At 37.3% G+C, this 16,461-nt stretch overlaps 1 protein-coding gene across 5 annotated transcripts; it reads right to left on the minus strand.

Moving 5' to 3' along the window:
- Positions 1–2,810: 2,810 nt before the first annotated feature.
- LOC148308988 (uncharacterized) lies at positions 2,811–15,711 on the minus strand. Of its 5 annotated transcripts, none has more exons than XM_088260722.1 (11): positions 15,658–15,711; positions 15,484–15,571; positions 15,063–15,254; positions 13,804–13,897; positions 11,993–12,083; positions 10,601–10,751; positions 8,478–8,527; positions 7,864–7,969; positions 5,748–5,782; positions 4,150–4,317; positions 2,811–3,529 (listed from the first exon to the last, which is right to left on the minus strand). In XM_088260722.1, exons 2-11 carry the CDS (start codon positions 15,542–15,544, stop codon positions 2,930–2,932), a joined length of 1,548 nt encoding a protein of 515 aa, XP_088116848.1. In that variant the 5' UTR covers positions 15,545–15,571; positions 15,658–15,711; the 3' UTR covers positions 2,811–2,929. The 5 variants fall into 5 exon arrangements, with proteins under 5 accessions (XP_088116848.1, XP_088116847.1, XP_088116851.1 ...); XM_088260721.1 differs by having other exon boundaries at positions 10,544–10,751; XM_088260725.1 differs by having other exon boundaries at positions 15,484–15,574.
- Between the last annotated feature and the right edge of the window lie 750 nt (positions 15,712–16,461).

The raw sequence follows: 16,461 nt of genomic DNA on the forward strand, positions 1-16,461 counted from the left end.
TTTCGGTATATTACAGCAGAGGTCCCCAACTTTTTTTTATCGTCGCGGACCTTTAAATGTTTGATAATTTTATCGCGACCCACTGAGGGGACGGGGAGGGGAGACATTGATTCTTTATATTAAATTAAGAATTTCAATTCAATTGTTTATAAACATGTCTTAAAATAAAATGCAGTTACACCAAAAAAAATCAATTTAAACACTTTAACTCAATAGAATGCTAAATGAATAAGAACCTTGAGTTTCATCTGGGGGGTAATAAAAAACAATGGCACACACTTGTGTCATGCTCATGTTCAGTTTATTCTGTTACTATGACTGCAGAAAGCTCCTCTTCACACAGATAGGATGTCAGAAATGGTAATAGGGATTTAAATGCTGTGGTGGCAATCTCAGCATATTCCGCCATGACTTTTCTAAGTTTTCTAATTTGCCGGTAGAATTATTGTCTCGCAAGTAGTTTTAAGGCAGCCGTCATTTACAATCTCCAGCAGTTGATCTTCTTGCGCAGACGTGCTAGATTCTCCTGGTTTGTGGACAAATGGGTCGCGGATCCATTACTTACCGGTTCGTGGGCCTTTTCTGGTGGGGAAGTAGAGCACGAGCTATTTTAAAAACCAAGACAGGTGATGGTGCACCTAGCAGGTTCTTGGGCGGCCCGGGGGTCGGGAACCACTGCATTACAGATATATAATATAATAATAATAATAAAACCCTTATCCGCACCCCAATGGTGCATAGGGCACTGCGTCATATAAACGCAGTGTTATCTTGATCGTTTTACACATGAAGGAAAGGTGATCAGCCCTCCGCTTCAGGTACCAGTCTAGGGTAATATTAAATAAATATTACAGTGAAAAAAATCACTTATATTTATTTGACCCCCCCCTGGGAATCGAACCCGGGACCTCCAGAACGGTAGCCGAGCGTGCTGACCATTACGCTACGGAGGCGGAGATATATACATGGAATAATCTACAAATTTACCAAAATTGACTCGAAACCTGTCCAATTAAAATGTCCAAAAGTAGGCTATGAATTCATCAGAGACACATTACAAAAATTTATTTTATTCTCTTCTTAAATCTTGAATGAAATTAAATGAAATTTCAAGTAAAATATTTTCATAAAACAAAATAACAAATACTTCACAAATCTTCCAAAGATCCAGGGTCAGCATCATGGCAAGTTATTAGTCTATTTGCATTTTTTATGATGTCTTAACAGAACTAATAATACACAAATAAAGCATTAAACCCAATTTTCATTAATCATGTATGCTCATCTTTGAACAATTGTTCGAGTGGGTGTTTCAATTTTCTTCTTTTACCCTTTCAAACTTCTTTTCTTTCAAAATCCTTTAATCCAATACATTCCTGATTCAAGTTAACCGGATCCACGCGGCTCGCATAACCGTTTGTGTTTTTACAAGACATGCCCCATACGCGGCTGACATAAGCGTTTGTGTTTTCACTTTGCTCCAAGTTTCGAACCTCAGTTCAACTTGGAGGGATTTTTTCATGGTGTGGAACTTTGGATAAAATAATACGTCAATCCTCGGCCTTATGACATCTGTTGAAATATCTGACTAATAATTTGTAACATCACAAGGATAAATAAAACAACAGATCCCTGATTTTTCTTGCGGTCGGTAATTAGTCCGCGCCATAATCATGCCCTATATCTGTCTCACTCTCGACGCTACGCATCGCCAGTGGGTAAGAGTGACACACGATGCGTGCTTTGATTTATTTATGTTACGATCTTATTTGTTTATATTACGATATATTTCAAGAATAATGTGACACACATGTATTATAGAGTACCAAAAAGGCACAATGAATCCCATTGAACGTTTTTGTTTAGGAAAATAAATCGTTTCTTAACTAAATACATGATAAAAGTAATCATTTAAAAAACGGCGAAATACCGCCGCGCACGGGCGTCTCTCAGGAACAAAGTTAACGCAGTTAAAAGGTTAATCATGTATACTTATCTTTTGAACAATTGTTCGAGTGGGTGTTTCAATTTTCTTCTTTTACCCTTTCAAACTCCTTTAATCCAATACATTCCTGATTCAAGTAAAGGCAACAGCAGGCACCTCGGTGGTTGGAGCGCTACGTGCATCGCAGTCAAGGGATAACTGGAGAATAGTCATTGCTTACACAAGGGTCACAATCCTCAGTAATGAGGAATAAGACGGAGAAGAGAATTCATGATGTCGGTGTGTTATGGCTGAATGGACGTTTTATATTAATTTGTAAATACAAAGTGATAAGCAAGGCATATAGGTATCTAATCCCAAACGTACCTAAGATTGACAACTGTAATATGGCGCTGGAATAAATTTGATTCTATTTTGGCAGATAAATAGTGCGCTGAAAGAGTTTCTGCGTGTTTTTATCATTTTCAGTGCGTTTTCCGGAATGAACATATAAACAGAATGTCAGAAGACATACTTCCACATATTGCCCTTCAAGGTAACCCTGAAGGACGCAGACCCCCAGGCAGACCTCCGAAAAGATGGAAAGACAGCTGGGAGTCAACATCCCGAGAGTGACATGCGGAGGCATAAACAGATCCCTAGGATCTACAAAAAGAAGATCTTCAATAGATATAAAGGTGCGGTTACGAAAAATATTAATGTTGAAAACTGGGCATCGAGTTTGGGAATCTACGCTCTACATATGATATCGATATGCCAAGTATGACAACTACATTTTCTCATATCTGCGCTTTAAAAATCACACTTGTTAGATTTTTTGTGTTAAACTTTTAGTCTAAAGGAGGTAAATTAAGGTCAGCACACATTTGTTTGTAATATAATTTATTGTAATTACGTAATAAAATGACATGTGGAATTCGTGACTTCGAATGAGGTGACTAAAATCATTTCTAGTAAAATCCTTTTAAAAAATGCACAAGAAATTCAAGCCGGCCGTATGGAAGCGCAAATTTCGAGATAGTCAAAAGATCTAGGGGCGTCTTCCGATTTGAGCGTTTTGGTCCAGTTATCGGAGAGGTGGAAGCAATCTTTCTTGAGGTAAAGTTTGTCTAAATTGCTTTGGTCTGAGTGCGTCGTTCTTTCGAACCTCGCGCAACGATAGATGTCGAGCGGGAGATGAGATTTGAGTTCGTAAATATATTTGCGGGAGACGCTGTGCGGGCCGACGTACTGGACGCAGCCGAACACTTCCCCGGGAGGGACCACTCGCAAGTGCACCGTGAACAGCTTGTCGAAGGCCAGGATGATCCAGACGTGGGAGGTCAGCTTTCTGTAGAAGTCGTGGTTGATGGGGATGTGCAGAGTGTGCTTGGGTCCTCGGCGGAGCATCTCGGCGTGGGAGTCGCCATAGTGCAACATGAGCAGGTCCAGCTTGGAGGTCCAGCGCGGGGTGCAGAAGGGGTTGAGGCAGGTGTACAGCCTCTGCGGACAGTTGGCTTCGTGCTCCCTCTTGTCTCTCAGCCCCACCATCGTAGCGCATCCGGAGTTGCTGTTCTTACACGGATACTTCAGTTTTTCCGCAACCTGCAAGTGAAAATCCGCATTACTTTCTGTATATCACTGCCGAGATTTCAAAGGACCAAAGTTGATAAACCAAACTTTGCCGTTGTCACTATCAAGTATTTTGGTTTATAGTTCCTTCGGTCCACTTGGCTCGACCATATTAGAGATCTTTCACACATCTGATCAGAAAAACACACGGCATCTTGGAGCAACACTGAGGATGTGCCGCACTGAGGCTCAGATGACGGCGAATTACGAGCTACAATATATGAAGCCGTCAGCGTAAAAGTGGCCTAAGCCAAAAGCTAGAAACGCAGTATGAAAATAATGGGGTTTGTATATTCATGAATTTTAAATCCATGTACATATATTATGTTGCATTTGATTTGTTCATTTGATCATCTGTTGAAGATTGATTGAAACAAGGATAGGCCGATTTTGCATTAAATTTTAGCAAGTTTTAAAAAATTTGCAGTAGGTAAGTCAGGATATATGAAAAATTGAATGTTAGGCCACTGACAGCCTCATATAATTTCAATACAAATATGAACTGGGGTCTTTTGGTGCCCTGCTTCGAACCCCGTGTAATTTTTGGATGACCAGTACGGGAAAGGCTAAACAAGAAAAAAAATAACCATTACCTTTTCCATAGCCAAGTTCCGGCTGGAGGTCAGGTTGGCTCTGCAAGTGGGGCAGGTGGAGATGCGCTTGCGGCAGGGCCGGCACAGCAGGTGGCCGCGCTGGCACTGGTAGATGGGCGGGGCCGCCACCTCCCAGCAGACCGGGCACTCAAGCAGGCCCAGGAGTGCCTTTTAATATATGTGCATTCATAAAAATCTCAAAAGAAAATAATGAAATCATCAGACAGAGGAAAACTTGACACAATTAGGTATGTCAAATACTTGAAAGCGGTCACGTTAGGAGTTGAAATAATTGACGGGTATGTATGAGGAGATGTATGAATGTAGAAGAGGCAAAGAATGTTTGCCTGCCACGCAGCAGCGTGACGAGTAGTTGGTTTATATCGAGTTGACACACCAATATTCTAAAATATTTCAAATTGACAAATTTGAAAAAAAAATAATACAAACCAATTCGCGGTAATACTCTAAAACAGATGAACGATGTTTTACCGTACTTTCAAATTCACATGAACCTTTACAGGAGTATGGACGTAAATGAAAGTTGATGCGAATTTTCCTCAAAGAAGTATCGACGTTAAAGTACGTCTGTCAGTTGGTATAATGTAATTTGTATACCAATGACATCTGTTGATATTTTTATGTAATTTTGTCATAAAATAATGATGAGTTTTATTTATATTTTTACATAATTTCTATCTTCATAACACATAGATTTCATGATAAAATCAATTCTAAGGAGGCTTGTCCACTACCCGGAATTTTACAGTCCGGCAGCTCGGTTTTCAATAAAAGCGACTACAACAGTTTAACATGATCGAATTTACGCGCAACGTATTCAAGCATCGATCGAGAGCACCAATCCGAAGAAAGATGGACAAAAGCACAAGCCAATCCAAGCCAATCGTCGTTTTAAAATGCTAACTGAAGTGCCGGACGGTAAAATTCCGTGTAGTGCACAAACGCCCTAATAGGTTTTTTTTACATAATTTCTACATATCGCTCACTCCTTTCAAGAACGTCATAAATCAAAAAACTTGATTATTCAGGAGAACGTTTTTAAAGTTTAAAAATATAATACAATGTATTAAAAATAGATACCAAGCCACTTATTGAACTTTTTACTGTGCAACAGATCTTTTTAAGTAAAATCTGAAGGTTTTTTCTCCATTTGAAAAATATTTAGTGTATTTAAAAAAATAATAAAAACAATACATTTTCTTCAAAATGCAAAAACAACACTTTCTGCCCTGTAGCGGGTAAATATTAAGTTAAAAATATGCCTCTTTTGCTGGGATATAGTACATTTTCTGGGCATTCCGAAAACACGCACACCTGAAAATTGACGATTTTTGATTTATGACGTTCTTGAAAGGAGTGAGCGATATCTTCAAATACCTGGATTTCATGATTTTTTTTGCATGTAAAGAGAACCTACTCCCCAGAGAAAGTTGGACGATGAATTATTGTGCTCCCGGAAAGGTTAACAGTAGTCAAGTGGTCAGAACACTCTGTACACACATTGTATCACTATATCTCTTATACTAATACGCGTGAAAGTTTTGGCGTGTGTGAAAGAATCATGAAGAACAAATTACCTCATTTAGACTTCCATCTTGACTTTGTTGAAAATCTAGAAAAAAAGTACATATTTAATTATTGGTTTAAGTGATCACTTTAAACACTGTGCGTCATTTTTCATTGCACATGCATCTATCTGTATGAATAAAAATGTAAATATGTATTTATTTGTTCAAAATCTCGAAAATTTCAGTATTGTTCCCTAAGATTTTACAGATTGCTTTGAAATTTTTACACAATGTTGCATTAGAATACTATCTATATAAATTGAAATGTGGCAGGGTTCTTACTTAGGACAGATAAAATTGTTTTAATTTATTAAAATAACAGATTTGTTGACAGCAATGTCGGCGCCATCTGTTGAATATAACAGCGACACACACAATACTAAATATTTATCATGGTGGACAGCATGCTTCTCGACAGCTGTACTCTCCCATCTAGAGATACCTGAGAAACTTCTTTTGGACTTTCTCTACCATAAGAGAGTACCCCCCAAATCATCGAGCCACTCTCGAGTCTGCTTCGCACCAAGGAGACCCAGTGCACCCGCGATATGTTGCAAGTAACAACATCAAACAAACAAACTTCATGGGTGACATCTAGGATTAAACTTGGTCAGTTGGCAGAAAGCTTTGTTGACCCCCCCTTCCCGGTGTTGTGTGCCTAGTACACATTGCTTCTAATAACCATCAATATCTCTATAAATATAATAAATACAAGGCTAAGATTTTAGGTATTCCTCCATAACATATATACCCATTGATTTAAAAAATAATATTAATATTAATAAGGGTTTATCAGGTACATCGGAGGTATTTTGTGAATATCGGAAACAAATTCGCGTATAAACAGCGCGTGAAGAGTGTACGGGAACCGCGACACTATATTCGCATCTCACTCTTGCATACTTGCACTGTGCAAAGCTTGAGGAGCTCAAAGCTCAATATTCTCTGGCTAGAGCGGCAGTAGCTTTTGGGCTTCCGACGAGAGTGGACCTATGCTTGTTCCGCGAGCGTTGTCAGATTTTTTTTTATGTTTTCAGCAAATAAATCTAAATTATTATAATTTTTTACTTCATTTATAATTAGTTAAGGGAATTAGCTTTGAATGTCCGTATTTTTCTGATTTAAAATAATTTTTGATTGTGTAGTGACTATCCAACACCGGGACGCGCTTTTTATTTAAGCACCCGAAGGAAAAAGGTCGATGCAGGGGTTCCCAAAGTGTGCGCCGTAGAAAGTAAAGAGGGGCACCGTGAGTCGATCCTCTATCATTATCCGAAACCACAAATATTCTCGGGTACCTATAAAGCAACAATTTCTATTTTGAGTGCTTGCATCTTTCCACCCAACTACTATTATTATAGGTACCTATTTCTTTTGATTATAATATTAATCACTATATCTATTCCAAATAGTAGGACGCCGTGACAAAATACTAAACTTGTACTTACAAGTCAGTATTTTGTCTTACAAGTCAGTATTTTCAGCCCGCGGCGCACTTGCGCCGCGGGCTGAAAAATATTGGGAACCCCTGGATTAATGCATACAAGATTCTTTTCTAAATTATTTCACATTTGGAAGTATAGATTTTTAGATTGTTTCACATTCCTATACACAGGACCAACCTGCCGATGGTTATGCCTGTAGGAAGAGCTACCGCTATGTTGAACAATATCACATTGGATATTGATCTGTTCCATGTGTCCGAAGGAGTTTTCCGAAGCGGGATTCTTCTACACCTTTAAGTCTTCTTGCTTACTTTTAATATATTAAATCCCTTACCGCACCCCAATGGTGCATAGGGCACTGCTTCATATAAACGCAGTGTTATCTCGATCGATTACACATGAAGGAAAGGTGATCAGCCCTCCACTTCAGGTACCAGTCCAGTGTAATATTGAATAAATATTAGAGTGAAAAAATCACTTATATTTATTAAACCCCCTGGGAATCGAACCCGGGACCTCCAGAACGGTAGCCGAGCATGCTGACCATTACACTACGGAGGCGGACTTTTAATATAGCCATGAATATTGTTTGTCATGTATATATTATTTTTTTGTTGAATAAATTGAAATTGAAAATTATAGTAACGGAATGTATTCAAAAATCAATCCCTATATCTTACCATCTTTGTCCTTGGTGATTGGAGGTTTTGATTCCTTGGTGGGCAGACTATTCGATCGTTCTACTGAACTACTTGTGCCATTTTCTAGAGCATTACCGCCACTTTCCTTAAAAATAAAATATAAATATCAAACAAAAATATATTTGAAAAAAAAAACTCATGTTAAGGGAAATTTTCAGTTTCTAACCAAATGGTGCATAGGGCACTGCATCATATAGAATCGGTGTTATCTTGATCGTTAAATACGTGAAAGAAAGGTGATCAGCCACGCATCAGATATCAAAATTGAATCAAACAAAAATGTACATGAAAAAAAATTTATGTTAAAGGAAATTTTTAGTTTCTAACCCTTGTCTGCACCCGATGGTGCATAGGGCACTGCATCGTATAGAAGCAGTGTTATCTTGATCGTTAAATACGTGAAGATAAGGTGACCAGCCCCGCTCTACAGGTATAAGGGTAACATTAAATAAATATCAGAGTGAAAATCACTTTTAAATTTATTTTGAGTGCCCTGGGAATCTAACCCGGGACGTCCAGCACGGTAGCCAAGCGCGCTGACCACTACACTATGCTAGGCATCAGAGGAAATAAAAAAGAAAAATGATAAAAACCTGAGGTTCCGTTTTAGCTTGTGACGCCAATGAAGAAGATGGTGGCTCATCTAAAATCAATATAAAATATTGAATGGATCTTTGTCAGACGGGAGGAATATCTAATTTAACATACTCAACCTACAAAGGATTGTATTAGACTCCTTTTGTGTTTAAAACAGCCGATATAATTAATATTTTCATTCATCATTTTCTTTTGGAAAATTCGCCTTCGATAAAACCTTATATTCATAAGTTGGCAATGAATGACGTCACAGAAACGTAGGAGTTATTTTAATATTGGTAACATTGCTTAATTATTGGCGGCTCTATTTGTTGATGTCTATGGTCCAGTCATCTTTCTAATAAGTGTCTCTGATACAGGGTTACCGACTACAGTTTTTGAAAATCGCTTTATATTTTCGTGCAATATTAACATTTATTTCGATCCTTTACTAATCTAATTTAAAATAAACAAATAAATAAATAAACATATTTTATAAACACAGTATATTCCGCTATATTTATGTAAGTAAATGGGTTTTCTGTATCAAGTTGTGACAACCCTGAATATTTAAACTGTGTTTTTCAGAGTAAACGGCAGCTCAAACACCACACGAACATATTTGATAAGTTTTAATAATAATATTTTTCATAATGTGTCGGGTTGTGGTCCCGTGGTAAGTGTTAAGCGGACTCTTAAGTTAGAGTTTCTCGGTTCGAACCCACTCTACCACAATTTGATACCTATTTCTAATGTAGAGCCGCTTAGGCTCACAGAAATAGTATGAAGTTGAAATATTTGTGAGAATAATAAAAACACAAATATTTCTGTTTAAAAAAAAATATATATACATCTGTACATCTGTATAAAATATACTTTATTGGGTTTTATTTTTTTTTAAATAAATCACAGCCTGCTGGGCACGGCCATATTAATACCTTCCGGCATTGAAAGGGTTCAAACAAAGAACACTAACCATTGTGGAATTAAATTTCAGTACTATATTCCAACATGCTCATCTGTCAGACAGATTTCATGAGGAGTGACTAGTATTCAACAAAGTTTACTTAGGATCAGTTCTGAAAACTAACTAAATAATCATCACGCTGCTTCTGTGCACGGGTAGGCAGAGAGAATAGAACGCCATACCACCCTGTCTTTGCAAAAATTCTTCGCCTCTCCCACATTCATGCATCTCCTCGTACATACCGGCCGATTATTTCGACTCCCGACCCTGCCGATTTCAAGTATGTGACGAACCTGATTGTGCCAAGTTTTCTTCGGTCTTCCTCTGCTTCTTTTTCCAACTATATTTGCCTCATAAATTTGTTTAACCATTCTTTCCTCACTCATACGTTCCACATGTCCAAACCATCTCAACACGCCTTTCTTAATTTTATCGAAGCCTTGCATTCTATCCTTATTTCACCATTCGAACATCTATCAGACAGGCGCCGTGGCATAGTTGGGTAGATGCTCAGCTGCAAAACTGGCGTTGCAGGTTCGATTCCCGCCAATTGCAAAATGAATTCAAGAAAGATTTATTTTCAATTGGTCTTTTTGATGTATTTGGGTGTTTTTGATGTATTTTTCAAATTTACCTTTTTCAAAAACCCTCATCTGCACCCAATGGTGCATAGGGCACTGCATCATATAAACGCAGTGTTATCTTGATCATGACCACATGAAGGAAAATATTGAATAAATATTAGAGTGAAAAAATCACTTGTATTTATTAAACCCCCCTGGGAATCGAACCCGGTACCTCCAGTACAGTAGCCGAGCATGCTGACCATTGCACTACGGACGCTGACACACATTTACCTTCCCTATCCTTACTATCCTACCTGCAGACAAGCATATAAAACAGACGCTTTGCTGGTTATTCCTTTAAAAGAAAAATAATAAATAAAAAATTAAATAAACCGTTTTCCCGCACTGAGGGATCGCATTTCAACTGCATTCAAGACTAAATGACAGAGCAGACGCTTTCATACTCCTTTTGCCAACTCCATGCTTCGCTTCCATACAGATTATTCGCTTCCATACATATTCTGATAAAGATAAAAGATAAGTTCATCACCTTCACACAAGCCTTGTGAAGAGCCGGGAAAAAAGTACAATAAATTTCTTTCCAGACCTTCAGCCATGGGAAAGTCTTCCGGAATTTCTTGGTTCGGCGGAGTGTCGTCGCTAAATCTATTTTCTACATTGGCGGGAAGTTGGGAGGTTGAAGCGGAATGCTGCATTTCTGCTATGGTCGCCATTAATTCCTGAGAACTCTCCAGCTCCTGAAATATAAGCTGTCTGAATTAAATCATCGCGTATTAGGGTGCGTACAGCATTAAGCTTTATTATACAGTAGAACCGCGATATTGACATTGTGTAGGGTTGTGGACCCGTGGTTAGTGTCGCGGACTCTTATGTCAGAGTTTCTCGGTTCGAACCCACTCTACTACAATTTGATACCTATTTCTAATAATGAGCCGCTTAGGCTCACAGAAATAGTATGATTTTGAAATATTTGTGTAAATAATATTAACACAAATATTTCTTTTATTTTAAAAAAATTTAAAAAAAAAGATATAGCGAAAAATGACATATATCGAAAAAAAACGAAATTTACTCCATAAAAGCAATTTTTCATACAAAAATGTATTTATATAAATGCATTTATGTATGAAAAATAATCCCCTAAAATGTATAACAAAATCATTTTTGTCCCGTACGAAAAAATGCCAATACATTTACGTAAATTTATAACTAAGTGCAAAATAAAAATATTATTTTGCACTTAGGAAGCCGCGCCGTTGGGAAGGCTAACGGCGCGCGGATGTCTGTCGGCACTCAGAATTGTCAAAGCTTCTATCATGTCGAATGTACCAAAATTCAGAAAATTGAGAAATTTTTTTAAAAATCAGTCAAAATATATCAAATTTGTAGCGTAATTCAAACGATGAATGCGGTAAAATGGCGATAGAGAAACGATCAATGTAATCTATTTTTGTATGAAATGAATTGGGGAAGAAACACCGACATCCGGAGCATGTGTAAGACGGAGGATATCGTGAGGTGGGGAATACAACGAAGGCGATACTGGAACGAGACTTCCACGTATTGCCCTTCAAGGAAACCCTGAAGGACGCAGACCCCTAGGCAGATCTCCAAGAGGATGGAAAGATAGCTGGGAGTCAACATCCCAAGAGTGACAGGCGGAGGCACAAACAGATCCTTACGTTGGAGACTGACCGGAGCATTACGTCGTAACGTCACTATGCGAGCATTCAGGCAGTCAGTACACTGAGCCGAGCGCTCCATCCAAAGTTTCTGATGCTCGCCGCGAGCAATGTTACGACGAAATGCTCCGGTCAGTCTCCACCTTTAGGATCTATAAAAAGACGAAGGATTGGGGGTAGAAGAAATAAACGACACATCCGGGAAAAGGATTATTCGAGGAACGATAGATAGAGGTTTAACTGTATATGTACTACGATTCAATAAGAGGGTAATGATATTGGTAAAAAATACTCACTCTACTTAAATTACCGTCATTCTCTAACCACGAATTATTCCCAGAATTTTGGTTGTTGAAGGCAGAAGTATTCCGTCCTCTATACATAGAACTAAAAGAAAAATGAAATACAATTCCAAGTATTATTCGCAAGTGTATACTGTATTGAGTAATTCCTTCTCTGTCCAAGCGGCCAGACTGGAATGGATTACCTCTCCTTGTAAAAAATGCACCCTCTCTAATTACTTTTAAGAAACGTCTGAGACATTACTATCTATCATTAGTATCCTAACTGTCCATCAAACCTCATCCCTTAGTTTTTCTCTCTACCTTTCCCTTCCGGTGTTAAAATAAAACACAATAAAATATTAGCGATATTAAATTGGAAAAATACGGACATTCATAGCTAATTCCCTTAATTAATTATAAATGAAGTCAAAAATTATAATAATTTAGATTTATTTGCTGAAAACATTCAAAAACAATCTAACAACTCTCACGAAACAAGCACAGGTCCACTTTTGTCGGGAGCTGAAGAGCAACTGACCGCTACCTAGAGAACATTGAGCTCTGAGCTCCTCACGCTTACACAGTGCATGTATGCAAGAGTGAGATGCGAATATAGTGTCGCGGTTCCTGCACACTGTTCACGCGCTGTTTATATATATATATAATACCTCCCATGTACCCGATAAATTCTGATTATCATTAATATTATTTTTTGAATCAATGCGTAAATATGTTATGGAGAAACACCTAAAATCTTAGCCTTGTATTTATTATATTTATAGAGATATTATGGTATTAGAAGCAATGTGTACTAGGTACACAACACCGGGAAGGGAAGGCTAAACTCCCTTTTTCCTTTGCCTTCCTTATTATCATCACTTTGTAATTTCTGTTTTTTTTTTAATGTTTAAGTACTATCTACCCTCTGATTGCAAACAGCTATATATGGTATCAAACGTTTTGACCAATATCACTAGTCAGTTTTTGGTTGGTTGATAATGCTTTTTAGCAATGAACCCACCCAATGTACTTATTTCTTGTTGGGTAATATATCCAAAATTAAACAAGGTTTATTGGATTTGAATTCTACATTTATTTATGTATATGTCAATACGTAACGCGTTTCGTCTTATTAAGACAAATCCAATAAACTTTATTTTTTGACATCTCATCAAAGATGAAGAAGAATATGGAAGTCTGGGCATTTACGGGGCTGACGATCGTCATAGGCTGGTTTAAGTGATCACTTTACACACGTGTAACATTCACCAATTCTACCCATTATTGACAACCACACTACTCAAATTCTTGGAAGTTCTATATATATGAACCAATTTAGAAACCTTGTTCTTGAATCACTAGAACTTCACTAGAGACATCTATTGGTGAGATGTGTCTATCTCACCAATAGATGTCTGTAGTGAAGTTCTAGTGATTCAAGAACAAGGTTTCTAAATTGGTTCATATATATAGAACTTCCAAGAATTTGAGTAGTGTGGTTGTCAATAATGAGTAGAATTGGTGAATGTTACACGTGTGTAAAGTGATCAGTTGAACCAGCCTATGACGGTCGTCAGCCCCGTAAATGCCCAGACTTCCAAATTCTTCTTCATCTTGGATGAGATGTCAAAAAATAATATGAAAATAACTCCTGTAATTGGAGATCATCCAGATTTTGTGAACAAGTATTTGGACACACTCAAAATGTTGCCAATAAACTTTGTTGGATATATTACTTAACAATTCAATATGGAAGTCTACCAACTGTCTGCAGTTACAATAAATACTTATTTTAAATAAATAAATATTCAGGTGATACTTACTTCCTTAATTTTTCAAGTTCAGTATAAAATATGTCTATGTTTCTCATTGGTTGGGTTGAATCTTGGGCCGCGGGGTTCCCACCAAAACCATGTCCTGCAAAGCCAAATAAAGTTCAGCACACTAAACTCCCTTTTTACACAATTTCCAAATAACACAATGCAAAAACAATAGAAAAAAACATTGAACATTCATTTAACAGTGCGTAGCAGTAATTTGGAATTTTCTTTTTATTTATATTTGAAGCACTAACTTTGTGATTTTCCCTTTTATAATTAACCTTTTAACCGCGTTCACTTTGTTCCTGAGAGACGCCCGTGCGCGGCGGTATTTCGCCGTTTTTTAAATGATTACTTTTATCATGTATTTAGTTAAGAAACGATTTATTTTCCTAAGCAAAAACGTTCAATGGGATTCATGGTGCCTTTTTGATACTCTATAATACACTTGTGTCACATTATTCTTGAAATATATCGTAATATAAACAAATAAGATCGTAACATAAATAAATCAAAGCACGCATCGTGTGTCACTCTTACCCACTGGCGATGCGTAGCTTCGAGAGTGAGACAGATATAGGGCATGATTATGGCGCGGACTAATTACCGACCGCAAGAAAAATGAGGGATCTGTTATTTTATTTATCCTTGTGATGTTACAAATTATTAGTCAGATATTTCAACAGATGTCATAAGGCCAAGGATTGACGTATTATTTTATCTAAAGTTCCACACCATGAAAAAATCCCTCCAAGTTGAACTGAGGTTCGAAACTTGGAGTAAAGTAAAAACACAAACGGTTATGTTAGCCGCGTACAGGGAATGTTTTATGAAAACACATACGGTTATGCGAGCCGCGTGGATCCGGTTAAAATGCAACTTTGTTTTAAAATCACTATAAATATTTAGATGGGTTTACACTAGTAGATGGGTCAATAGCTGGGAATCGACATCGCAGGAGGCTAATCCCTCTTAAACAGGCCACAAGGCCTACAATAAGATGAAGAAGAAGAAGATAAATATTTTATTATAAGTTAATTATAATGTCCACCGGTTTTGAAGCTAACCGCTTCTTTATCAAGACTGATTAATACTAAAACACTATATACTTAATCTATCACTACTACAAAATTCAAAATGAAATGAAGCCACTTGACATCTACCCAAGCCTCTTTGCCTAACCATCAAAATATTTTGAACCGAGACACTCTGACTTAAGAGTTCGACAATATATTAACATAATAAAAAATATGTATACATACTTGATGTTCCTACATAATCATGGTGCATAAGGACATCAGAAGGGTTTGGGTTTGAAGACACGAGAACTGCAGAATATCCAGTCGCCGCTGATGATGTTCCCTGTCCATCAAGTAGAGAATATAATTTCAATCTTTTGGAGGACATTAAAGAATGCTTCCACGCTGAGTTAAAACTATGGTCTTGGGAATCACCTAAAAAAAAACAAAATTGTAAACACAATAACATATTTTTATTTCAATCTCGACTACAGCGCTGATGAAAATACAATTATGTATTCGACCGGATTGGAGGTTATATGTGGAAAGTTCACAAACCACACGCGCATTGGCCGAAAACTATGAACACTTCGAATTTGAAGCCAATAATAATATATACCAGAGAAGGTTTGTCATATAGTGTAGTCATATTTTTAATCTCTACCTGAACTCGATGAATCAGACTGGTCGTCCATGGGGATAATTCTTTTCCAGGATTTCTCCATTCCGTTATTGGACGTCAAAAAAAAAGTCTGCTAACAAATGCAAAAAATGTTATTGTCAAAATAAAATTTTACAGACGTCCAAAAACGAAATAATTATTGAAAACCATAGTCACCGCAATAAGGCCCACCACTACCGAACAAATCAGAACAAATCGCTGCCATAAGTCATAGATTTGCATAGATTACAGCACTAGAAATATACAGTAGCTGTCAGATGGTAGTGCGTTCGACAAACCAAAAACATTGCTGTGATCATAATTTGAAATTTCTGGATATAGGTACTTACATTATATCTCAGTGCGTTTTGTTTTCAAATGGAGTACGCTTATTCAACTTAATCAAATCAGATAAAAACACAAACATGGGATCTCTCAAACTGCTTTCTGACGCGACAATGCTCGGGGAGCCATCTTGCCCAACATCTTGGCCATTCTCCAGCCAAAGAAAATCAAGAGGAAGGCGTTACAATATGACCCCTTATCTTTTCTTCGCTTTAGGTTCAGCCCACTCGACGCCTGAGACTGATTGATGATGTTTTGTTTTATTTTTTTATCTATCATTAGCATCATCTCCTTATTTTATCCATGTCTTTATAAGCGCCCTTGAGGTAATATTTTACGAAAATGGCACCATATAAATTATCCAAATTATTATTATCTCTTTATGTGCACGCTACTTCTTACTTTATCACATTGATAAAATAAAATTTACAATGTTGTTTTACCAAAGTACAGCAATAAGTAATTATCAGAGGGTTGAGGGCTGCAATCATAAAAAGGGGCATCACTTTATTCTAAAATCTACTTGGCTCCTCTCATCCCTTTATACTTCGCACCAGTGTAAGTTAGAATAATGAGAAACTAGATACTGCCTGAAAAGATCTTAAAGGTTTAAAAGCTATAAAATATGACTAGCAG

This window comes from Brachycentrus maculatus, unplaced genomic scaffold (genome assembly GCF_059751285.1).
Source record: "Brachycentrus maculatus isolate JH-2025_06_01 unplaced genomic scaffold, ASM5975128v1 h1tg000142l, whole genome shotgun sequence".
NCBI classification, from domain to species: domain Eukaryota; kingdom Metazoa; phylum Arthropoda; class Insecta; order Trichoptera; family Brachycentridae; genus Brachycentrus; species Brachycentrus maculatus.

Coding starts and splice junctions, on each gene's coding strand:
- LOC148308988 (XM_088260721.1), bottom strand. CDS start 15,544: ATGGAGAAATCCTGGAAAAGAATTATCCCCATGGACGACCAGTCTGAT. Junction 15,255..15,483: donor GTCTGATTCATCGAGTTCAG/GTAGAGATTAAA, acceptor GTTTTTTTTTAG/GTGATTCCCAAGACCATAGT. Junction 8,528..10,543: donor TTCACAAGGCTTGTGTGAAG/GTGATGAACTTA, acceptor TATTGATTTTAG/ATGAGCCACCATCTTCTTCA.